Source organism: Notothenia rossii (genome assembly GCF_949606895.1).
Source record: "Notothenia rossii genome assembly, chromosome: 7".
Taxonomy (NCBI): Eukaryota; Metazoa; Chordata; class Actinopteri; order Perciformes; family Nototheniidae; genus Notothenia; species Notothenia rossii.
In genome coordinates, this window is record NC_136905.1 from 61,000,106 (window position 1) to 61,024,429 (window position 24,324).

Sequence of the window (24,324 nt, forward strand, 5' to 3'; positions counted from 1 at the left end):
TCTATATTCAAATGTTTTCCATCGACATTATGTATTTCTAAATCAAAGAGATAGTTTGGAATAATTTGTAAAAAAACGACATTTTAATTATTGTCATAAAATAAAGCCTATTCATTATTAGGTCAACTCTGTCAAGGGATAGAAAAGATAATGATATTTTGTATTATAATAATTTAGATGATCACAACAGTGGTCTTTGTCCTTTAAACATACATGGTGAGGTTTTCTCATATTTATTTCGTTTTTTAATGTCGAAATTACGCACTAGTTTGTGTTACAGAGTTTTATGCAGGCGGAAGGACACATTCGCGGCTGACGGCACTGGGGAAGTTGCGGTTTTGCTTTTGAGAGGCTGATTCTGATTGGAGAGAGCAGACCCGCAATATCTGAACGCTGTACAGAGGCCGCTGATTGGCCAGGTCGGATCTGCAATGCGCCAAACCACGGCGCGGAAACGATGGCAGGAGGGAGCGACTCCACCGTGCACTGTGTGCAATATGTGCTGGGTTTTTAGTAATATACAAATAGGGCAAGTAAAAGTTTTCAGGTAAGTTACAGGTGAGTTGAGGAAGTCAACGAATTAGAATAACCTTAAATACGCTTAACAATTAGACTAAAAGCCCAGGTTTACAATGTAGTTCTTAAAACTAGACTATTTAAATGAATACAAATAGGAACTGCACATAGTTAAACTGTGGCATATTTTAGAGTAGCTCTGTTCGCATATTATTTTATTAATATACAAAATAAGTGAAAGCTAGAACGGACCACGTGGAAAGTGATAACTTTCTGAACTTGACACTGCCAGTATGATCTTTTGCTATTCTTGGTATCTGGGTAAGATTGTCTTTCACCAAGGTGGGTGCAGGGATACTTAACATTTAACCTTATCATCATCGGGAGTCGTGTTACCCAGAAGTCATTAATAAAAGGTAATACATTAATATTTCAATATGAATTCAATGGAATTCTCGATTAAATTATGATAACTCTTAATTGAATATGCAGGCTAAAAAAAAGAAGAATATGTTTTCTTCTTTCCCACTTTCTAATTTCTCTCAGTATAAGGTTACAATTCATTTAATTAACACTGTCATAGACTTTTACAATATTTGATTTCAAACACAGGCCCCTAACCTCAGTGTGCATGCACTGATAAGCATAAACAGACCCACAGCATACAAATGAGAATCATATATTTATTAATAGTGTCCGGTACTAAAAACACAGTTCTGGTGGCCTTATGTGAAAATAAACCATTATGTACAAAGCATGGCACCTGTAAGTGTAAGTATCTGGTCCTTGTGTGTGTCTCCTGTTCTTGCTATCAACAGAGCTGTGTATTTGACTTCTTGAATGAGATGTGTGTGTGTTCAGTCCTCCAGCAGTATATCCAGTTCTTCCAAAGGTAGTCTGACTCGGAGCTCTTTCTCTGTCATCAGATCTACAAACTCCTGCAGATGCTCGGGGAACAGCTGCACCGCGTCCATGTACAAGCCCTGATATCTCACACACACACACACACACACACACACACACACACACACACACACACACACACACACACACACACACACACACACACACACACACACACACACACACACACACACACACACACACACACACACACACACACACACACACACACACACACACACACACACACATTCAAATGTTTGTGTACAAACTCACACAAACAAAGAGAGAGAGGGAGAATTAAGTTCTTGTGCATGCAATTAAAAAATGAGATGAAACAGGTTAGCAGCTGTAATCATGGTTTTCTTGGGTCCTTTAAAAGTATTATATTCTGTTGTCTGAATTAAGGAGCAATACAATTAACTACTATTTTATTTATTTATTGGTATTAACTGCAAACAATCAAGAGGATCACCTGAATTAGTTTTTTTGTCGCCGGGATAACAAAACCACAATCTAAATAAAGATGTTCCACTCTAACCATTATATATTCATTGGTGTTATATATTACCATTGTTTAAAACATGTCAATAAATCCATGTACTTTATGTGAGTCAATTACTTATTTGTTCACTTTTAAGTCTGTAGCTCACCTTAGCCCAGGGAATATTCTGTAAGGCCTTGTAGAAGATCCCAGTGGCTTTGTCCACCTTCCCTTCTGAAACCTACAAAAACACACATGTAAAACACATAGACTAAGGACTAAACTGACTGTCAACATTCGCACAGGCATACTGTGTGTGTAAGTTATTATACTTCTATCTCCAAATCAATATTTAGAAAAACAACTGCACTGAACAAACTAATATCATAGAGGCATAGCAAGCTTTGTTAATCAATACTGGAAAATATATATATATATCTGCGAGGATAGCGAAAGCAGGTATTTGCCCTCTAAGTGAAGTTTGTAACAATGTTGTTATGAGTTATGGGTAGTTGTAAAAAATATTCTCTATTTCCAATAGTTTGTATTATCTTTCTGAATGAAAGGTCAAGGACAAGTTTTTGGGTTTCCAAAAGGGCTGTAAACGTGAATATGTGCGTGTTATTTGCCGTCTCACCAGGAAGTGCATGTACATCCTCCAAAGTAAAGGACAGTGAGACCCCATCTCTGTTGCTATGGCACTTTCAAACAGTCCACGGATACGGTTGCTGAGCCCATTCTCTGGCAGGATTGGTAAGGCAGCATCATGGCAACAAGACCTATACACATATATATGCAATTATTAACATGTAATGTTAATTTAGCAAGAACACAATAGGGGTGCAGGATGACCCCACACCTACCTATCATCCTCTCAACTCTTACCTCTGAGCAGCGTCAACCAGCTGCTTCCTCTGTTGTTCCGCAACAATGGCAAAGAGGCGTGGCACTACACTGCTGTTGCTCCTGGTTACAGAGTGGAAGAAGCGTCGCGCCCGGCCAGCACTATGGTAACGGTTCTCCACCTGGAACATAATTGACGTTAGGGTCATCGTACAAAAATAATAACCGATTTTATTTGGATTATTTAAAACTTAAATGAGCTACCTGTACATATAAACCCCAGAGAAGGGCGCTGCCGGCCCACGTGGAGAGGGCGGAGGTCAGTGTCTGCCTCAGTGTTGTCAGGGGAAACACACTGATGCTGTTGTGGTACCTAAGCAACGCTGCCTGTTGCACTGCCAGAGCCTCACACTCAGAAACTAGCCGGCTAACATACTGCCTGCAGGAGAGGCTGGAATCAGACTGGTTAGCGTCGGTGCTAGCGACATCCTCAGAGCTGTTAAGCTGCTTGTCCTGGGTCAGCTTCTGGTGCAGCTCCTCTATCCTGTCTCTAGCCTGATTGTAGACAGCAGTAGCAGCTTGGATGCCCGTTGTGAGGTACTGGAACAGAGCGTGGCATCCCATCAGGCCTTTCAGCCTAGGCTTCTCTCCAAGCAGGTCCTCCTTACCTGCTGGTGGAATGATGAGATGAAGGAAGGTCAGATTAATTAGAGATAAGACCATTTTCCCAGGAGACAGTCAGACCTGTTATAGTCGGGAAAATCATAAGTGTTACAGCTAATGGAACTCACCCCTGTGATTTTCTTACTGTGACATGTCTTAACAGCTGTAACCCATGTATTAAAACACTGGCTAATCAAAAGTTGCTAAATATGCCCTAAAAGTGTAAAGGAAAAATTGTCAGCAGTAATGTTGAGTGACCAGGAGCAAATGGGAGTGCAAAACCACAGATGTTGGCCTTTTTAAAGTCACAGGTAGCATCTCTGTGGCGATAATGCACGGTAAATGTTGATGGAGTAAACCTTTTTTGTTGGTCTGGTAGTTTTGTTCGAGTGCTGACAAGCCGGCTGTCAGCACCTGTTCATACGATTTCCTGGCTTTCAGGATGGAGACCGGAGAGATGGCCTGGTCGGAGGGGCTTCCCTCTGCTAGCCTGGTTAGCACACACACAGCTGGGGACGCAGTGAGGTCTACAAGTCCTCCCCCTCGCACTGTTGGCCCGTCCTCCATTTCCAGCTGCGCCCACAGCAGACACAGCTCACAGAGGGCGGGGCTCTGCAGCCCTTTGCCTCCCCCCATGGCCGTGGCCGTGGAGAAGACTTTGCGGGCCTCATCGATGTTGCCCAGCATCCACTCCAGATGAGCGTAGCCACGCCACAGCACCAGTGACGAGCGGTTGTCAGGTTCTTTGAGCAGTTGCTTGGCGACTCGCTTGCTGGTCTTGCCCTGAAATCGGAGACGCTTCTTGTTGCCGCCATGCAGGCACCGCAACACCTGACACATAAACACACAAATATGTAAATTAGACTTGATACTAAGTGGATCAAAATGTTTTTCTTCTCATTTTAATATAACTTTAAGTGCAATTAATCTGACTTCCACCTTGAGTTTCTCATACTGCATCCAGCTGAGTGACAGGGCGGCTCGCTGCTGGACAGGGAGGACAGGTTGGACCATCTTCAACACATTAGTGAGAAACATCTCGCCCAGCTTCCCAAGCCCCACCCACTTCCTTGTTCCCTGAAGAATGGTCATGTGACCAATAGAGTTGACCCCGGGGTCAGGAAGGTCGTAGGAGGTCAGAGGACGCCTGAGCTCGTTACCTAGAGAGTGACATAGAGACAGCTTTGTGTCAATGTGTTTCTTTCCAGTTGATTGTTATAGAAAAAACTATAAAATAAAAAAAACACTAAAATAACTGAAAAAAATAAATCTGAATGTCATTGCAATGAATACACTTCAGAATATTCTGTAAAGCCCTGATAGCTAGTTTGTATTTTGGTGACTGACAGTGTCATCTTTACCCTGAGTGAGCAGAGAGAGGTTCTCCAGCAGCAGGCCCGGCTGACAGGGGGCAGCAGAGAGCACAGGGTCTACAGGTAGCCCGAGAAACGACAGGAAACGGAGGAGAAGGCGGAGCTGGAGCTCTGGTGAAGACAGGCGAATGAGTGATGGACCGATGTCATCAAACAACACCTACAGACGGAGAAAAGGGAGGGATGGACAAGTCAAACAAAATGGTCACACCTATAATGGCTTTGCTTTAACATTTAGTAGAAGAGTTCCAATCATGAGGAAATGTGTACCTGTCTGTCAGGGTCCTCACAGTCCTCCTCTGATTGACCCTTGGCTTTGTCCGGCCTCCAAGGCAGCCAATGAGCTGCTTCCCGACACGTCTCCACCTCCAACCAGACTGTCCATCTGGGCTGGCTGCGATCCTTCACCTCCTCCTCATCCTCATCCTCCTCCTCTTCTTCCTCTGTGGACAGCACACATACATAGGAGAAGATGACTCATGATTTATCAAGGATTTAGATCCGAAGTAAACAAAGTAAAGAATGTCTGTGTGTTTTACCCGCATTGGGCTGCAGCCACCCCCCCTTCTCCTGTTGGAGCATCCAGGCCTTCCAACCTCGGGCCCCCAACTCTCCAACTCTCTCCTCCCCGCTGTCCCAGAATGGCTCAAAGAACTCCACCTGCACATACACAGGAAAACATCAATTAAGTGGAAGGCACTATTTCGCTTTTATTAACATTACTGGAGACCTTGTGTGTGTTCTTTTCATTTTTATAACATAAATTAAAAAAGTGCGGAGTCTCTATAAAGGCGGATCAGGCAGAGCCAATCAGATGACGCATTAACAAATTGGCAGAAATATGTCAAATGGTCTACTTTTATACGTTTGTGTGTGTGTGTGTGTGAGTGTGAGTGTGTGTGTGTGTGTGTGTGTGTGTGTGTGTGTGTGTGTGTGTGTACCTGCTGCTTGGTGGACAGTCCTCGTACACTGTCAGGTTTGTAGAAGGTGAAATCAATCATGGCCTGTAACAGAGAAATGGCCTTCTCTGAGTGACCAGACTGACGCAGGAAATGACACTGCTGGGTGAAGATATCTGGACAAACAGGAAACACAACCAGGAGCAACCAATGAGCATATAAAAAACAAATAAGAATATAGAAAATGTGTTACTGACGGATGCAGGTGATCAGGGGCGGCGGGTACTGTAGGCCAGGGAAGGCTAAGCCTTCTCAAATATGTTTTTCACTGCATCCTGGTAAAATAAAAATATAATGTATAATTTTTGTGTCTTTGACATTAACGCTGCTATGCAGCCACCTGTGCCCTGTACTACTACGAAGCCAATTCAACACACCCTGGATATGTTTGAGTTATCTTAACTAACCCTAACAAACGAGATCTTGCTAAGCGGTTCTACGACACTGGTTATCAACTCAGTAAATCAACTCAGGGTTTCTCTCTCCAGCTGAGAGCGAGTTCAAGGGGCGGGGCTAGCTACATTTGACCAATCACAAACATGGACAAGCGTACTGACAGCGCAGCGTCATACTTCCTGAATGAAAATGTAACTATAATATTAGACAAATATGAAGAAGTTCAACTTTAAATAAACTTTATCCAGGATAAAAGCCACATAGCTGCACCTGCAAGGTGAATACAGAACAGCTGGTAAAAAATAAATAAACTACCGAGTGTTTGAATGCGTACATTAACAGGTTTATGATATCACTGCCTCATCTAAGACATGAGTGGATCTGACTTTAATTACATTTGAGTTGAGTTTTTCGTCAACCTAATGTGTTGCTTAAAATAACACTTCTGCATACAGTATGTGACAATGTTCGTGTTGCACGGCCAGATACGGCTCGAGAAGCTGACTCAGATAAGGAAATATATTATATATTATGATATTATATGATCGATGATGTGATTGATGATGACGTGATATGAATGATAAATGCGACACGTCGGTGTCTTCTCTGCATATGGCAGTTTTTCTGCATTTCCTTTATCCTGTAATATGACTTGATAGATTTAAACTCCGCACACTGAGCTCTGATTGGTCAGCAGGCGGTGCTTTCACTGAGTTGATCTCTTATCTATAGACGCCGGAGGCGGGCAGCGTCAGGTTAAAAAAGTTATTTAGTCTTCCCAAACCTGAGCCTCACGCGCCGCCTATGCAGGTGATCTAAACTGGGCTAAGCAGGGTGAATTTTGTACTTCCCATAGTAGAAACTCGATATTTAAAATAAAAATAAAAATCTCAGTTACCCAACATATCCTCCTCGAGCCCTGGCAGGGCCGGGTGGGACACCATGCTACCGTCATGCACCGCACTGAGCGTGCTAAGACACTTCCCGTAAGCAGAGTTCACCTTCGACACGGAGAAGATGCTGAAGTAGCTCTGGGTAAACAGCAGATACTCCCTCCACAAGGGGGCACTGTTTGGATGGAGAAACACCTGAAATTAAAAAAAAGGTAAAACGAGTTAGACCAAGTGGCAGCCATGATAAGAGCCGTTCCAACTAAATGCTAATAAAGATGTTTGAATTGGGTTTCTTTATATAGCAGAAAATAAGCTCTGTGGCCAACACATATTCATGATATACCTACACTTTTTTGTTCAGCAGGATAATCTCCAAATATGAACACCACTTTGTGATTTTTGAAGCGTGAATGCAATCTCTAGAAGTAAGAAGCTAATATTAGATTATAAAATAACTAGATCGTGGCCGCATGGCTGAACATCACCACCACAAATGTATCAGTTTTGTTACGTTTAGTAGTCTCTTTTAGTCACTAAAATGATACATAGGTTTCAGACATTCACGGGTGGGGAAATTACTGAGGAATTTTATGTTGTACAGCATTTTTTTGAAAATATCTTCAGCCGGTGTTAACCACAGAACTAATATCAGGCTTCTAACCACCAACATGTTCAAAAAACCTTTGACTTGGAGACTAGGTAACCCGAAGTGGTGAAATGCTTAGTTATTTCCGGGTTTTAGGAGTTATTTATGCACCACTCTATTCTCCTTAACATCTTGTTTTGACCGTATGACCTTTCCATTTAGGTAAATGTAAAATTGTTTACTATAAATCTGCAGCCTAAGTTTTGGTACACAGACATGACAAAATACAGCCTTTGATTGAAAAAAGGCAGTATAAAACTGAATGGAACCAAAGAGGAAAAAATACAGAACTGCGAATTATCAACTCTATCTAGGGCAAATAAATAAACGACAGCAATGCTTCCTTTCTATTCTCCTTTAGCATAGAGCACACTTGACTACCCTTTGCCAAAGTACACGAGATAACTCCAATAATTATGTCCAACACTTCCTTGCTGCTGCAGCAGCTTTCAAAGTGCACTGGGATTCTCTTAGCACTGTGATCATTTTCCCCTTACAAATAGAGTGGTGCAGTGATTAGATATTTTTGTTGGCCGACCCGGAAGTTGGCGACTCCCTTGTTAAAAAGTTATTTTTGCCATTGGATTTCTCCGTGCCAGCACACATTCATGATACCTACATGTTTTTGTTAAGCGGGATAATCAAGGGAAAGGCGTTAACAATAAATCTGCAGCCTGCGTTTTGGCCCACATTTGCTTCTAAAAAGGCCTTTTAAAGCTGAATGGAACCAAAGACAAAATAAATACTGCCAATTATCAATTCTATTTAGGGCAACAAAAAGAACTACAGCTGTAGTTCAACACCAAAACCCTGAGAAGGTTTTCTGGACTTTAAAGATGTATTTTTAAGGCTGTACACTGACCAGCTTCTTCCATTCTTTGGCCAGAGCAGAGGGCTCCCAGAGCTCTTGGCAGATCCGGAGCCTCTCCAGCTGCAGAGCGATGCAGCTGTGGTTGGTCGATACAGCGCGCTCTGCGATGCTCAGCTTTTTCTCCAGCAGCGCTCTGTAGGAGGACTTCCGATGTTCCACCGCTTCACTGCCCTGCTGCTCCGCCTCTCCTCCAAACGCTGCTGCACTCAGCTCATCCTGGGGAGGGAGAACAGGCGGTACAGAATGAAGAACTAAATTATTGAAAAGCCATAAACAATAAGGGACAACGAGGCGTTCATGAACGGAACAATAAAGGCCAACACGAATAGGAGGGATGTTGTTTAATCATCCTTAGCAATGGTCATTATTTTGCTTAGTAGCGGTGAGTCAAGTATTATTAAATGGCTTAGTTGAATACTCGATTCTGATTGGTCAATTCGGACATTTCAGATGTTATTAATACTCGATAACACACCGCTGATTAGCATAACATCCCCGTTGCTAAGGAGGATCAAAGAACAGAAGGAAAGAGGTTAAAAGACAGATACATCTTCAGAAGAAGGCAGACAGGAAGTAAACAGCAACAGGAAAGTGTGAACTGACTTGGACAGTTACAGTAAAACTCAATCAGTTCTGCCGTTCAATTTAAGTTGCGTTGTTGTTGCTGCAGTTCCAGCTGTTGGTGTGCCGTGGTACAGAGTTTCGTTTTTTGGGCGAAAGCAATACGATTATTTTCAAGTCAATAAAATAATTTCATTCATATTGGGAGTCAAGTCGTTCATTTATTATGTGGCCGTGTAATAAGCGGGATAATGTGTATTATCCCGTTTATTGTCATTATTCAACTAAGCAGTGTAATAAGACAAGGTTAGATTTTGTGAGAACTATATAGACAACAATTTCTTATCAAATATGATATCCCACATATTTTGGACATATCTGGAGTCTCACTTGTTTGAAGCTAATAACTCTTTAGGATCTTTCAATCTATACCATGTAAAGCCCAGTCTTCCTACCTGGTATCGTATGAACTGTATCCAGAGCTGCGTGTCTCCTGGCTGCTCTCTGAGCCGCCTGTTGAACTCTTCGGTCCTCCCGGCCAGCGCTGCATTCTGCGCATTCTGCCCGGTCTGCACCTCCTGCTCCTGCTGCCCCTTCCCCTGCAGCCAGAGGGCCGTGGAGGCGTCATACACACCCAGAGGATTCACTGAGGATGTCTGCACTCTGTCCCCTGGATCCAAACATTACATTTCTTATTGAAACAACAGCTACGGTCGCTTCCCTTTTACAGTCTGTTGTAGCTACTTCTCTTACCTGTCTTTCCTCCTTTGCTCTCCTCATCGCCGCCCAGCGGGAGAAAGGAGGAGGTGCTGATGGCATTGCCGTCCTTAGGTATTGTGGGTAATGTAGGAACAAGGGGCTCGGACCTCAGCAGCTGGCGACTGACTGTAGAGAAGTATCTGTCTGCTGCTTTCTTCTTGTCCCGGCCTTTCTGTTTCTTATTTGACTCTGGCACCTCCCAGCTGACTCCCTGTTTGCGGGGGTCCAGACCCAAGGACGAGAGGCCCTTCCTCCTATACCTAGAGCACATAAAGAGGTTCTGAAATCTCACTGTGACAAAATTAATTGTATCAAGTAAGCATCTGTTTTGCTAGTGTAGCCTTTAAACCTACTTCATGTATTAATATGTTTCTGTCATTAAGAGTCTCTCAATTAAACAGCAACAAAGGGATGGAGTTTGTAGGTGTCATAAAGTGGGGTCAAGGATTCCTTCATTTCATTTTTAATTTTCAAGCTTTTTACCAGGAGCTGAATTATCAAACATATACTTTGATTCAAATTATGGATTTCTCCAGGTTTGAAAGCTACAGTATTTGAAATATTTGGGCTAATGCAAGAACATAGCTAAACAAATAACTTGATGTGTGTGGACATTATAATGGGGAAATGCTACATTATATACCTGTAAAGTTCTTGATTTTAAATAATCGTAAGATCCCACTGAGCAGAGTTTGACTTTAAAGGAGACACTTCATTTTTGTCCGATGAAAAATCAAGAAGGAAGTGTGTGTGTTTGAATGTGTGTGTTACCTGGTTATGTCTCCTCTGTACAGTGACTTGTAGGTCCAGTTGGCTTGGTCTGCTTTACGGTCCACACAGAACGGCTGCTCTGTGGGCGACTTGAGGTCATCCAGCCAGGAGAAACAACTTGCTAACGGAGCAGCCTGGGGACTGTACGGATACACGCATCAGAAACACAGAGCAGGGAGGTAAACCACGGAGAGAGATCAACAGAGCCAGAGGTTCTTTGACTTAGCTGGCTCGACTAAACTAAAACTCCTGATCAGAGATACTACGAAGCTGGTTATCAACACTGTCTTTGTGAACCCAGGCTTTCCTCTTCAGACTCACACAATACAGGGCATTCACATTTGACTTGTGAACACTGTTCCTTTTGGGATACGGGTTAATAACATTTGTTAATAGAATATATATAAGTGAAATTAAATGTATTTGTAGGAGCCAGGAATGTCAGAGATATCTGTTGTATGATTTAATAAGGTTTTTTTTTATATTTTGGGATTGGTCTTTTTTATAATATTATAACTTAAAGGTGGGGTAGGTACTTTTGGAGAAACCAGCTCGAGTGCGCTAGAATTTGAAAATACTTCCTTACAGAGCCGCTCCTCCAACACACACAAACGCGCACATGACCAATAAGGGCACAAGATACATTTGTGCACAGATGGAAGGCTGACAGGCAGGTAGTCCATCCAGTTATTTTAGCCGGGCCGGCTCAGATGATTGGTCGTGCTTTTTACAGTACTACGGCTTCCACAGATTTTTATGGATTTTGTGTCAAAGCACTGAAGATATTCATTGCTATCGGGATGTTAAGAGCATTCCATGGAATATAACAAAAAGTGTATCTTGAGCCGGTTTCTCAAACTTACCTACCCCACCTTTAATATTCCTGGATCAATTATTGGCTGGATCAGTTGGGTCACATGGGTATGGGCAGCACTCATATTTAATATAATTACCTGTTGACCTGTGTGAGGTGTGTGTGGAAGACAGGGTGAGAGGGGCACTGTATTTTTTTGTTCACAGCTACTTTGTGATAGCTGGATTATTCTGATTATTTGTTTTTGCACGTTATATTAAATTGTTAATTTTCATTAAATTAAGATTGTGTTCACTGCATTTTTGGATCCCAGCATATATATTTGATAGCGCATCTGACAATAGGCAACCAGGCCCGACCTCAGCCTCTCAGCAACTTTGTTTGTTCCTGAAGTGGCTACATTTGTATTGCATTTTGATCTGTTATACATGAATAGACTAATCAACTTTTGAATCGGTTTTGGATTAGCTGCAATATGCCAGCAATTTAAACGGACCTTAGCAAAAAAGGGGACTGGAGACATAAAAACATGTGGGGAAATGATGGTTTTAAGGAATTATACTGCATTCCACTCGCAAGTAAGTTTTATACTGATGAATAATACCTTGTACTGATGTTACGCATCACTGGTATAGGTTGCCACGGAGAAGAAAAAAATAGTGCATGTCATACAGTATGCGCTAGTGTAACAGCACAGCTTTGATCAGTGGCATAAATGTAACGCTGGAACTCAAAATTGTACATAATAACTTATTACCTGAGCTGATAACCTTTACCGCTCATAGATTGACTATAAAGTTGCGCTATTTTAAAGGAACTAGTTAGAACAGCTAGTTAGAACAGCTAGTTAGAACAGCTAGTTAGAACAGCTGGTTGAACAGCGGTATTCTGCGATTTTAGGCTTAAACTCTAAACATAACCTGGTCCGGAGCAGGTTAGTTCTGCAGTGTAGGTTGCCATGGTTATTTAGCCAGGTTAAAAGAGAGCCACAGAAAACTGGCTCGTAGTACACTCGTCAGAAGTAAGACAGTGCAAATGTACAAGAAGTGTGAGCATGTGTAAAATGTATGCATACCTCTCTGCCTCTTGCTCTCTTTTGAGGTCACTGGGGAAAATTATTTCAGTCTCATTGCCGCTGCTGTCCGAATGTCTCTCGCTCTTCTTTTTGTATTTTTTGTGTTTTTTCTTCTTCTTTTCACTCTTCTTTTTCTTCTTTTTCGGTGCCACATGACCCTCCTCCTCCTCCTCCTCCTCCTCAGAGCTCACATATCTCCCCACACTGAGGATTATAAGGTGCACTTAATGTTAAGACAGTCGGAGAACAAAGAAAAGTATAAGAGAACAATTTAATTTCACAGGTCTATCTATCTATTTATCTATAAACACCTGACGTTAGATTTATGTGACTAAATGATACAGTACTTCTGATACTTGTTATGGGAGAGCAATAACATAAATATTTAGTAGGTTAATTTCTGAAAAACAGAGTACTCACGTTAAATAATATTGAAAAACACAAGGAAAAGAATAAGTCAGATCAGTAAAAGGGAATGAGAGCATGGAGCATATGTCAAACACTTGGCACCGTGGCTTTGTCATGTACAAATAGTTTAAAGACCAGGATTAGGCTTGCGACACTGCAGCTACCCAAAGGGAGAGGAGGATTGGCAGTGCCGAGTTTACAGGATTATTACTATGCAGCACAAATCAGAACCGTGGCATGTTGGTGTAATATGGAATATGTAGCCAAATGGAAGGACATTGAAACAAATGGGGAAAACTACCAGATTCAAAAACTACTAGGGGATAAAGAATGACTTAGGACACAGGAAAACGTATTAGACCCAATTACAAAATGCACTTTAAACACTTGGAACACGGTAATAAAGAGATACAAAATAGGAAAACAGACAAAGATTTTGACATGGATAACAAATGATAATAAATTCCAGCCGGGAAAAGAAGATACAGGTTTGAAGCGATGGCCCCGAGGGGGCATCGCAGCAATATGTAGGATGGTGGAAAAAGGGGAAATGCAGAGTTTTCAATATCTAAGAGATACGTTTGATCTGGAAAGGGGTAACCATTTTAGATACTTACAGGTGAGAGACTATTATATAAAAGAAATACAAATGGATAAAAACACTAAACAAAATGGGGTAATTAAGGTAATGATAGAAGCATACAGTATGAAGGGAAGAAAGGCAGGGGGATTTCAGCTCTATATCAGGCTCTGTTGGAGAGTAGGGGGAATTCAACTCTATATAGAAAAGAAAAGTGGAGAAAGAACTCGGGATTGATATGACAGAGGAAGAATGGTATAATGTATGAAGAGTGCAGCATTCAACGACTGGGTACGACAAGGTTATGGAGGGAATTTGGCTGGAAGAACATAATCAGATACTTCATAACCCCAAAGATGAAAGGGAGGTATGCCCCGGAACAGAACGCATTTTGGAGGCAATGCAAAAAATGAGTTTAAAGGGAAAAGCTTGCAGTTTTGACAGTTTCAAAGTCCAGTATTTTGTCTGAAAGAAAATAAGTCCCCGCTTCATATCTGTACCTTGATTCCTTTTCGTTCAGCCTCTCACTCGTCTTCTCAAAAAAACGACTGTGAAGAGAGAGGGCCTCTTCAGTCTGGAAACTCTTATTTTTCAGCCAGTCTAATTCTAAAAGGGAGAGAGAGAGTGGATTAAAAAAATATTCATAATCAGTAAACATGAGGAGGATTTAGAGGTTGTGACCAAGAGTATCAATCACTGAGTGTGTTTACATGGCAGTTTAAAAACAGTTTTGAATCCAATGCGAAACAGCTCAAATTAACAAAGGAGATACACTTCTGTTGTCTTGTTTTACTGCTGATTAAAAAAGATAAATCCAGATGATGGGTAAGTACACCAAAGTCTTGAAGCCAGAAACCTATCTGAGACAACACAGGCAGTACATATATGACAGATTTACAGCCTGTGGATGAGCCATGATGTATTTTATCTGTGTTAATGTTGAGCTTCAGATGTTTGCACCCTATGTGATTATGTAGCTTGTCACATCTTACCAGGTTACAAGATTGTAAATAACACTTCCTTTTGCAGCCTTTAGAGTTGTTTAGGGGGGGTTTTACCTTATCCTAAAAGAGGGTCTAAGGACATATTGTAAAGCCCCAAGTGATATTGGTTAGTAAGTATATATAAAATTGATTTGAATGGACAATCCTGAACTGCCAGAGGATCAGGATCCTGGATAGTACTGGAACATTTCGACATGGACCTGAATATCCAGGTTCCTTTCAATGTAGAGGTCATGTCACCCGCAAGACTATAACAAACGGGATTATAAAGTGTAAACACACTGTTTCTTGATAGAGGTTAACATCCGCCCTTTAGGTTCGGTTATTAGCAGAAACACACGCCTTGTATAGGATTACTGGCCATATTCAGTTCACTTTGTCTTATAGATTCGTTATAATGTGGACTTGCTAACGCACAACACAACAATAACGTCTAATTGTCTTTGCTTATTTGAATGTTGCACTTGCATCATATACAGTGTAAACACATATTCAGACAGTATACTAACTTCTAGAAGTAACCGTAGAGGAATGTAAACTGCTTGACAGAGCTAAGCTAGCTCCGTCATTCAGACGTTAGGACAGCTAATGTCAGCTAGCTCGTGCTAACGGGTTCCTCTCTCAACATAATGACAACAGAGTATTAGAACCATTATTAATTCATTTAAATATGAAGTGCTAACCCTTGGACGAATCTTCAACTTTGTTTGGCTCTACTTCTGCAAAAGCTGGAAAAAGAGCCATGATGATGTTGCATGTAAACAGTCGCACGACTATGACGTCATTTGACGATTACAAAAACACATTTACAAATGAACGGACTCAATTTTATCTGTAAATTCAAACTTCTACTAGAAAATGTGACGTTTAAGAAAAATGCAATTATGCCAACAGTATGGGGGGACTGCTATGGAAACAGAGCAGCACCTCCTCACACAATGCCAACAATTTGAACATCGGAAACAAATCTTCCCAAAACTCAATAGTAAGCATCCCCAAATATTTAAAAAAGAAAATGAAAAACTTAAAATATTACCCGGGGAAATAAAGAAAGCTGCAGGACAGTTTGTCTCTGCCTGCCACAGAATGAGCGACTGACATCTCACGCCAGGCCTCACATCTCACGTCTTTTTTAATGGTTATTATCATTTTATTTCTAATGTATTATATGAATTGAATGAATGTTCCTTCCTTGGGTTCCTGAAACGTATGTTTGTGTATGGATGTTGCAACGATGCAGAGCTTTAGCAATATTGTATGTAAATGATTATCCTAATAAAGCTATTGAATTGAATTAAATTAATATGTGTCTCCGAGTGTAGAGATTTTGTAGGTGCAGGCCGGGGGGATACGCTCGATCAGTAATCCATCCCTGAGTTAGATAACCTATGATTGGCTTAATACCTATGCTTAATATACACATACAAAACTACAAGATTTGTATTGCATCATTGTAGAAAAAGGTCATAGGTACGTACATAGATGTTGTGGCCCACATGATCTATGCACGTACCTATGACCTTTTTTTACAATGATACAATACAAATCGTGTGGGATTGGGTTTTCATTGAGATTACATTGATTGATCACTGTGCACACAAAGGGTGTGTCTGCAGAAACGCTGCTCCGCTTGATGTAGTACAAGCTTTGATACTTTGCTGTGGTTTTTTCAAAAACGACACCTGTGACAACATTGGGTCAAGGAGACATTTATATTATTGAAGACAAATAGAGTTAAGAAATATGTATATATCTTTTTTTATTGTTAAATGTGTTTTTCTTATTGTTATAGGAAGTAGAGCATTATGTTCCACACTCCAATACAGTAGGTGGCGGTAATGCAACTTTAACGCTGATCACCCGCCATAAAAGCCGTGAAAAGACGAAGCAGAAGCAGAAGAAAAAGAACGCTGTTCCTGTCACACCTTATTCTCCGCTTCGTTCGCAGCTGAATCACTGCAGTCCAACAACTTAGCCTTTTTCGGTCTTTGTTCACCAAAATGAGGGAAATCGTGCACCTTCAGGCTGGCCAGTGTGGAAACCAAATTGGATCCAAGGTAAAAGCTCAGATTAAACATTAAATGATTTCCTCCTTTATAAAGTGCGTGGATGTGTAATTTAGTTTGGGCGGGCCGGTTAGCCTACTTAGCAACAATGCTAATGATAGCTACCTATTCGTTAAGATAAGTCATACAGTTATCAGATGATTTGACCCTTGTTGTGTTTTATTCTCTTCTAGTTTTGGGAAGTCATTAGCGACGAGCATGGCATCGACCCAACCGGGTCATACCATGGGGACAGCGACCTGCAGCTGGATCGCATCAACGTGTATTACAACGAGGCTTCAGGTTAGCTTTGCTTTGCCTTGCCAAATTCTCAACTCTGCGCCACTCCTCTATGCGGAAGGATTGTTAATCGGCCTACCGGAGCCACCTAGCGGCGGATCCCTCCGCTGGTAGCCGCAGGGAACTACAATCTGCCATGTCACTTCCTAGTTGCTGTCGCAGCAGAAAAAAGTCAAAAATAATGATACGGTCTCAAACAAATACTAGGTTTTCACTTATTGTAACATTTTGTCGGGATAATTAAGTGAATAACCTTGTTTCTTTTTTTACATATTAATTTCATTTTCATGAAACGATACGCTGTTATAGGGTGTGACCGTGTGCTGTTAAACACCGGACTCTGTTATCACGTCATGCATACATATCTTTTTTCAAAATGCTTTTTTGCTGTGTTTGGTCATACTTCAAAAGGGTATTTTCTTGAGGAATTATTTCAGCAATGTGTGCAAATGGCTTCAGATAATAAAGCTCGTTGTGTTTGGATCACCAGGCGGAAAGTATGTCCCCCGGGCAGTGCTGGTGGACTTGGAGCCCGGCACCATGGACTCAGTGAGGTCCGGTCCCTTTGGCCAGATTTTTAGACCAGACAACTTTGTCTTTGGTAAGGATGTAAAACAATTCTTGTTTTAACTTGGGTTGATAAAGTTGTACACTTTTGTTACATAGGGATTTTGTTGACAGTATCAGTAGAACTATTGTTCCTTTCTTGTGTTAGTGCCTTTTTGTATGCACTGCTCATTGAAATTTAAATGTGTTTGCAATTATAATCAGTCATTATTCTAATAAATCCAGGACGTGTTGCCACATGTTATAGACTTGTGTGTTTGCATGTGACACAGGCCAGAGCGGAGCTGGTAATAACTGGGCTAAAGGTCACTACACTGAGGGAGCCGAGCTGGTGGACTCGGTCCTGGATGTGGTGAGGAAGGAGGCGGAGGGCTGCGACTGCCTGCAGGGCTTCCAGCTCACACACTCCCTGGGTGGAGGGACCGGCTCGGGCATGGGCACGCTGCTCATCAGCAAAATCAGAGAGGAGTATCCAGACCGCATCATGAACACTTTCAGCGTGGTGCCTTCGCCTAAGGTGCTTATAATACACCTATATACATTAACTATTTTTCTCCTTACTTCTGCTTTAATGCAACTCCTTCTCCCTCCCCCGACCTCAGGTTTCAGACACAGTGGTTGAGCCATACAACGCCACCCTCTCGGTCCACCAGCTGGTGGAGAACACAGATGAGACCTTCTGCATTGATAATGAGGCGCTGTATGACATCTGTTTCCGCACGCTGAAGCTCACCACCCCCACCTATGGAGACCTCAACCACCTTGTCTCAGCCACCATGAGCGGGGTGACCACATGTCTGCGCTTCCCCGGCCAGCTCAATGCTGATCTGAGGAAACTGGCTGTCAACATGGTGCCCTTCCCCAGACTGCACTTCTTCATTCCGGGCTTTGCCCCGCTGACCAGTCGTGGCGGCCAGCAGTACAGGTAAAGAGACTGTCAGACCCTCAAGTTTGAATAGAAGGAATTGTATTGCCTTTGTACTCTGGGTAAAATGATATTTTGAGATGCTTATAGTACTATTAATTTATTACAGATTATTTTAATTAATCCTAATCCATATGTTAATTGATTGATGCATTTAAAATATATTTGATGGTCGTTCTTCCTGCAGGTCGTTGACTGTTCCTGAGCTCACCCAGCAGATGTTCGACTCCAAGAACATGATGGCAGCCTGTGACCCGCGCCACGGCCGCTACCTCACGGTAGCCGCCATCTTCAGAGGCCGCATGTCCATGAAGGAAGTGGACGAGCAGATGTTGAATGCACAGAACAAAAACAGCAGCTACTTCGTTGAGTGGATCCCAAACAACGTGAAGACTGCCGTCTGCGACATTCCTCCCCGTGGCCTCAAGATGGCCGCCACCTTCATCGGCAACAGCACGGCCATTCAGGAGCTGTTCAAGCGCATCTCAGAGCAATTCACTGCCATGTTCCGCCGCAAGGCCTTCCTCCACTGGTGAGTGAAATAATTATGATGAGACCGGGAGAAGTTACTCTACCTGTGCTAGACCTTTTTATATGTAGGGAACAATTTAGTTGAATGCTTTCTTTATCTCTATTCCTTGTTTCAGGTACACTGGCGAGGGCATGGATGAGATGGAGTTCACAGAGGCTGAGAGCAACATGAACGACCTGGTGTCTGAGTACCAGCAGTACCAGGACGCCACTGCTGAGGAGGAGGGCGAGTTTGAAGAGGAGGGCGAATATGAAGATGGAGCCTAGATGCCCATAACAACCTTTCTCTCCCAATGCAACAGTTAATTAAAGAAGTCATATTATGCTTAGTTCAAGGGACCGATTTGCATTTTGTGCCTCTTCTGTGACATGTTTACATGGCTTAATGTTCAAAACGTGCTTTATTTTTCTCATTCTGCTGCTGTATTCATTTGTGATAATGTAACAGTGACCAGACCAGGGGACTAATCACTGAATGTGACAATTACTGTCTGATGTGCAGTGTTATTCTTTTGCCAAAAAAAAATCATAGTTTACACTAAAAGCTACACATAGTGTCAGGAACTTGTCTCTGTTATAATATTCCTGATGTGCTTGTAGTGGTAAATTGGGATCAAATGTGATTTTAATAAAGATGTATTATTTGGTTCCAAATGGTGTTACTTTTGGCTCAACTGAACTATGACCAATGATTTATTTACTGAACTTATGAAGTAGTCTCATTTGTTAGCTTGAATTGAAGCCAATTGCTGCCAATAAGATTGAGAAAAGGGTACTCCGTAATTATCTCAAAAATTATGATTTTTGAACAACATTAAAGATTCAGATCGAACACTCATTTACTAAGTACTTTCAATACTTGTAATTAAAAAGATTAAATCACTTTTTTTTTTAAGCACCCTTTTAAACTGTATCAAATTGAAGTACACACATTATCACATGCTTGAACCTCCAAAGTAGGTTATCTAGTATTTTGTCTAAAACAAAGAAACAAGCTTATACTTTTGACCCATACATTAATTCCTTTCTGTTTAGCCTCTTGTCTTATCTGAAAAACAACTTTGAAGACAGAGGGCATCTTCTGTCTGAAAACTAATTTCTTATATTTCAGCCAGTCTAATTCTTCAAGTGTAAATATAGTACACAAATTACATGTATACAAGCTTACATTACTGGCCAAATGAAACCTTGTGCATCAGATAAAATGCTATTAGGCCCTCTTTCACCCTCTTGTGACTAAATAGATTATTAATTCCCCTTCCTCCGTACTGACCTAGCGTGAGGGATTAGTAGAATATCCAACTAATGGTGCTGATTTTGAGACAATGGGCCTCTGCCCTGTGTACAGACATGCAGAAGGCCCCACAATCTCCTACATAGCAGCAGCGCCATAGCAGCATTGCACACTGAGCTGTTAATCCTCCGGTATTGTTTATTTCTGGTTGATATGTAGGCCTACCGTACTACCTCTGAAATGTAGCCTGCTAGTCACCTAATAAACGCACAAAACAATTTTGTATCTATTGTCATAGATACAAATTGTTAAGGTATATAAAGGAATTATGTTTAATATTCATATTTTCATGGGTCTTTGTGTTGCCTCAATGTAGACTATCTTATCTATTCTTTATTTGAGCAGCAGGAAGGCTTGTGTACTAGAGAAGAAAATAAAATGAATACTAAAATGTAACATAGGTTGTTTTTTAATTCAAACTACTAAATTAAGAATTATACATGCAAAGTACCTCTACTGAAACGCTGTTGTGTGGTGTTACCAAGACAACCTAGCCCCCTTACCAGTCAAAACTCTAAACCAAGTTTTTCGACCAATAAGATGACTGCTGAGCTTTGAGTGACATGAATTTGGACCTATCGCGTTAATCGGCCAACAGTAGATTGATACACTCCCATCCTCTCCAGTTAGTTGGTAGCTGGATCACTACAGAGTAACAACTTTATCTTATTCAGGCGTTTGAGCGTTTTTAATTCAACCAACATGAGGGAAATCGTGCACCTACAGGCAGGCCAGTGTGGAAATCAAATTGGAGCTAAAGTAAGAGTAGTTTATATTTAAAAGTGAATTCTTAAGTCATTCATAAAGTGCGTGGATGTTTACATTTCTTTGGGTGGGCTGATTAGCCCAGTTAACAACAATTATAATGATAGCTACCTACTCGTTAAGCTAACTCATGCTAGTTATCAGTTATTTTGACCGTTGTTGTGTTCAATTCTCTTCTAGTTTTGGGAAGTGATTAGCGATGAACATGGCATCGACCCGTCCGGGACATACCATGGGGACAGCGACCTGCAGTTGGAGCGAATTAACGTGTATTTCAACGAGGCTTCAGGTTAGCTTCTCTTTGGCCGCGAGCTACAGTTGGGTAATCTAGTTAAATAAAGATGTAACTAAGGTAACTCTATACAACGCGGAAGGATTGTTAATCGGCCTAACGGAGCCACCTAGCGGCGGATCCCTCCGCTGGAAGCGTCTGGAACTACAATGGGGCGATGCTCGGCTCTCCTTCCTAATTACTGTCGCAGTTTCCAGGATACGGCAAAAGTCAACAAAACCTCCAGATAATAATACTGTCTCAAACAACAATAGCGCTTTAACTTCTTATAATATTCTGTGGAGATATATTAGAGAGCAACCTTGTTTATTTAGAATTGTACTTAATTTAATCAATTAGACCTATATTTTCAAGAAACTATAAGCTTTTAATGTAATCGATTACTGTACACTTGACTGTATTAACATGCAACAAAAATAATTGTAAAAAATAATTCAGTTAACAATATGCTTTTTGCTGTGTTTGGTCATTAGTCAAAAGGCAAAATATGTTATTAAACTTAATTAAAAGAGGAATAAAGAAAACTGGGTGTAGCTTTAGTAATAGTACAATGCTTTGGAAAAAAAAAAACTTAATTTAGAAAAATGTATTGTCTTGTGTTCGGATCACCAGGTGGAAAGTATGTCCCCCGGGCAGTGCTGGTGGACTTGGAGCCTGGCACCATGGACTCAGTGAGGTCCGGTCCCTTTGGCCAGATCTTTAGACCAGACAACTTTGTCTTTGGTGAGATTATGAACATTTATTTTGTTTTTATCCTGGGTTGATAAAGTTGCCATACTGTGATTAATGATAATTGAACAATTTAATTGAAAAAGAGTTCACAGAGATTAACAATAGAAAACCCCCATTTTAAATGTAACTATCGTTCTTTTTAATTGCAACACAAAACAATTCCATGACAAAAAATCACATAATGTTTTTAACTCAACAAGCATTTTTCTTGTGTTTTAGCAGTATATCTATGTATAGCAGTATGCTTTAATGTGTTTATACTTATCTTGATTAATGATTCATATAATATACGGAAAATATACGCTATGATAGCCATATATATATATATATATATATATATATATATATATATATATATATGGCTATCATAGCGTATATTTTCCGTATATTATGCGGCCCTTATCTAGTTTCACTCATAACTCTTTAAATTAGTACCTGCAAAAGTATAAGGACTTCCTTTATAATGTAGACCCAGGATGTGTTGATACCACAGCTTTGATAGAGTTGTGTGTTTGCATGTGACACAGGCCAGAGCGGAGCTGGTAATAACTGGGCTAAAGGTCACTACACTGAGGGAGCCGAGCTGGTGGACTCGGTCCTGGATGTGGTGAGGAAGGAGGCGGAGAGCTGTGACTGCCTGCAGGGCTTCCAGCTCACACACTCCCTGGGTGGAGGAACCGGCTCGGGCATGGGCACGCTGCTCATCAGCAAAATCCGAGAGGAGTATCCAGACCGCATCATGACCACTTTCAGTGTGGTGCCTTCGCCTAAGGTGCTTATAATACACCAAAATACTCCAACATTAACTATTTACCTCATCTTGCTTCTGCTTTAATGCTGCTCCCTCTTCCTCCCCCGACCTCAGGTTTCAGACACAGTGGTGGAGCCGTACAACGCCACCCTCTCGGTCCACCAGCTGGTGGAGAACACAGATGAGACCTTCTGCATTGATAATGAAGCGCTGTATGACATCTGCTTTCGCACACTGAAGCTCACCACGCCCACCTACGGAGACCTCAACCACCTCGTTTCAGCCACCATGAGCGGGGTGACCACCTGTCTGCGCTTCCCCGGCCAGCTCAATGCTGATCTGAGGAAACTGGCCGTCAACATGGTGCCCTTCCCCAGACTGCACTTCTTCATGCCCGGCTTCGCCCCCCTGACCAGCCGAGGCAGCCAGCAGTACAGGTAGAGAGACTGTCAGACCCTAAAGCTGTATTTTTACTGTCATTATACAGAGTTACAATAACATTTTGCAAGGGTTCTCTTGCTGTAGTAAATAAAAACCAAAATATTGAATAGCTGTAATAATCATATATCCTTCATTGGTCCCGCTGTGGGGGGCTTTTACAACAGTAAAGGGACAGTGCAAAATTAAATGCCTAGTATAAAATAAAGAAGCAAGCTCCAGCTTAAAAAAATCAAATATGTACACAACCATTGTAGAAAAATACCAGAATTATAAAAGTAAGTAAGTGAGCGAGCAGACTGTAATAAGTAAGGGATCATGTGCAGCGAGGCGGTCATTATGGGGAAAAGAACACCCGACAGGCTTGTCAGGAGCCCGACACGATTCACGAAGCGGTCAATATTAATTGAAATGCTATAGTAGGCTATTATAGATTTAAAATGACATGCATCCGCGAAGAAAAATATTCCGTTGTTACTGTTTGAACTACGTAGCAACGGCAGGAACTGCTTCGATAGCGTTTTTGCGGACCTTTTTGATTACAGATTTGAAAACATTGTTGCTTGCTTTAAAAGTAGCACAATTCATTATGTCAAACCTTGGAAAGTATCTAGATATCCCTGCCCTAATGCCAAAGTAACTGGCATTTGAATATGTTTTGCCGTTTGATGTCTATGTCTGGACCGTTGCGTAAAAAGGAGGGTTTCTGCCCTGTTACTTCTCCGCTGTTTTCTTGTCCCAGTTTGAGCCCAACTGTATACAGTTAAATCGACCGGACTTCTTTCTGCAGATGTGAGCGTCCTTAACAACGGTCAATAAGTCCTTGACAGCGGTCTGTCTGTACTGGATTAACAACGTGTCAGGTGTTCTGAATTGACCAATCAGAATCGAGTATTCAACTAAGCTATCTAATAACATTAGTTAATATAATAAGAACCATTCATAAAAACAGTAGTAGCATTATAATAACAAATGTCACGTGTGAAACTAAATTAACTAGGGCTGTCAACGAAACGCATTTAGAATCGCAATTTATCTGGAGACCATAACTAAATTAAAGATCTCCTATTATGCTATTTTTAGGCATATATTATGGGTCTCAGATATATAAAAATATATAAAAAACATGTCTATGATGTGTTTTACTCAAAATACCAAACAGATC

General features: G+C 41.4%; 1 protein-coding gene and 1 pseudogene across 3 annotated transcripts in view; one reads left to right on the forward strand and one right to left on the reverse strand.

Moving 5' to 3' along the window:
• Nucleotides 1–1,185: 1,185 nt before the first annotated feature.
• nrde2 (NRDE-2, necessary for RNA interference, domain containing) lies at nt 1,186–15,322 on the reverse strand. Of its 2 annotated transcripts, none has more exons than XM_079641154.1 (19): nt 15,203–15,322; nt 14,016–14,121; nt 12,528–12,731; nt 10,639–10,779; nt 9,862–10,127; nt 9,564–9,778; nt 8,539–8,763; nt 7,036–7,225; nt 5,724–5,857; nt 5,322–5,442; nt 5,053–5,225; nt 4,771–4,942; nt 4,349–4,569; nt 3,769–4,240; nt 3,011–3,414; nt 2,789–2,928; nt 2,541–2,682; nt 2,073–2,144; nt 1,186–1,499 (listed from the first exon to the last, which is right to left on the reverse strand). In XM_079641154.1, the coding sequence occupies exons 1-19, from the start codon at nt 15,261–15,263 to the stop codon at nt 1,374–1,376; spliced, it is 3,585 nt and encodes a 1,194-aa protein (XP_079497280.1). In that variant the 5' UTR covers nt 15,264–15,322; the 3' UTR covers nt 1,186–1,373. The 2 variants fall into 2 exon arrangements, with proteins under 2 accessions (XP_079497280.1, XP_079497279.1); XM_079641153.1 differs by having other exon boundaries at nt 3,011–3,417.
• A 1,080-nt stretch (nt 15,323–16,402) lies between these two features.
• The window catches only part of LOC307047049 (tubulin beta-1 chain-like), an 8,664-nt pseudogene continuing 742 nt past the window's right edge, over nt 16,403–24,324 (forward strand). The window contains exons 1-8 of the transcript XR_013810537.1: nt 16,403–16,576; nt 16,759–16,867; nt 17,355–17,465; nt 17,704–17,948; nt 18,034–18,178; nt 21,851–21,961; nt 22,498–22,742; nt 22,836–23,306. The product of XR_013810537.1 is annotated as a tubulin beta-1 chain-like (transcript). The remainder of the gene's footprint in view (nt 16,577–16,758; nt 16,868–17,354; nt 17,466–17,703; nt 17,949–18,033; nt 18,179–21,850; nt 21,962–22,497; nt 22,743–22,835; nt 23,307–24,324) is intronic.

Coding starts and splice junctions, on each gene's coding strand:
- nrde2 (XM_079641153.1), bottom strand. CDS start 15,263: ATGGCTCTTTTTCCAGCTTTTGCAGAAGTAGAGCCAAACAAAGTTGAA. Junction 14,122..15,202: donor AGTTGAAGATTCGTCCAAGG/GTTAGCACTTCA, acceptor TCTCCCTTTTAG/AATTAGACTGGCTGAAAAAT. Junction 4,570..4,770: donor CCTCTCTCTGCTCACTCAGG/GTAAAGATGACA, acceptor GTCACTCTCTAG/GTAACGAGCTCAGGCGTCCT.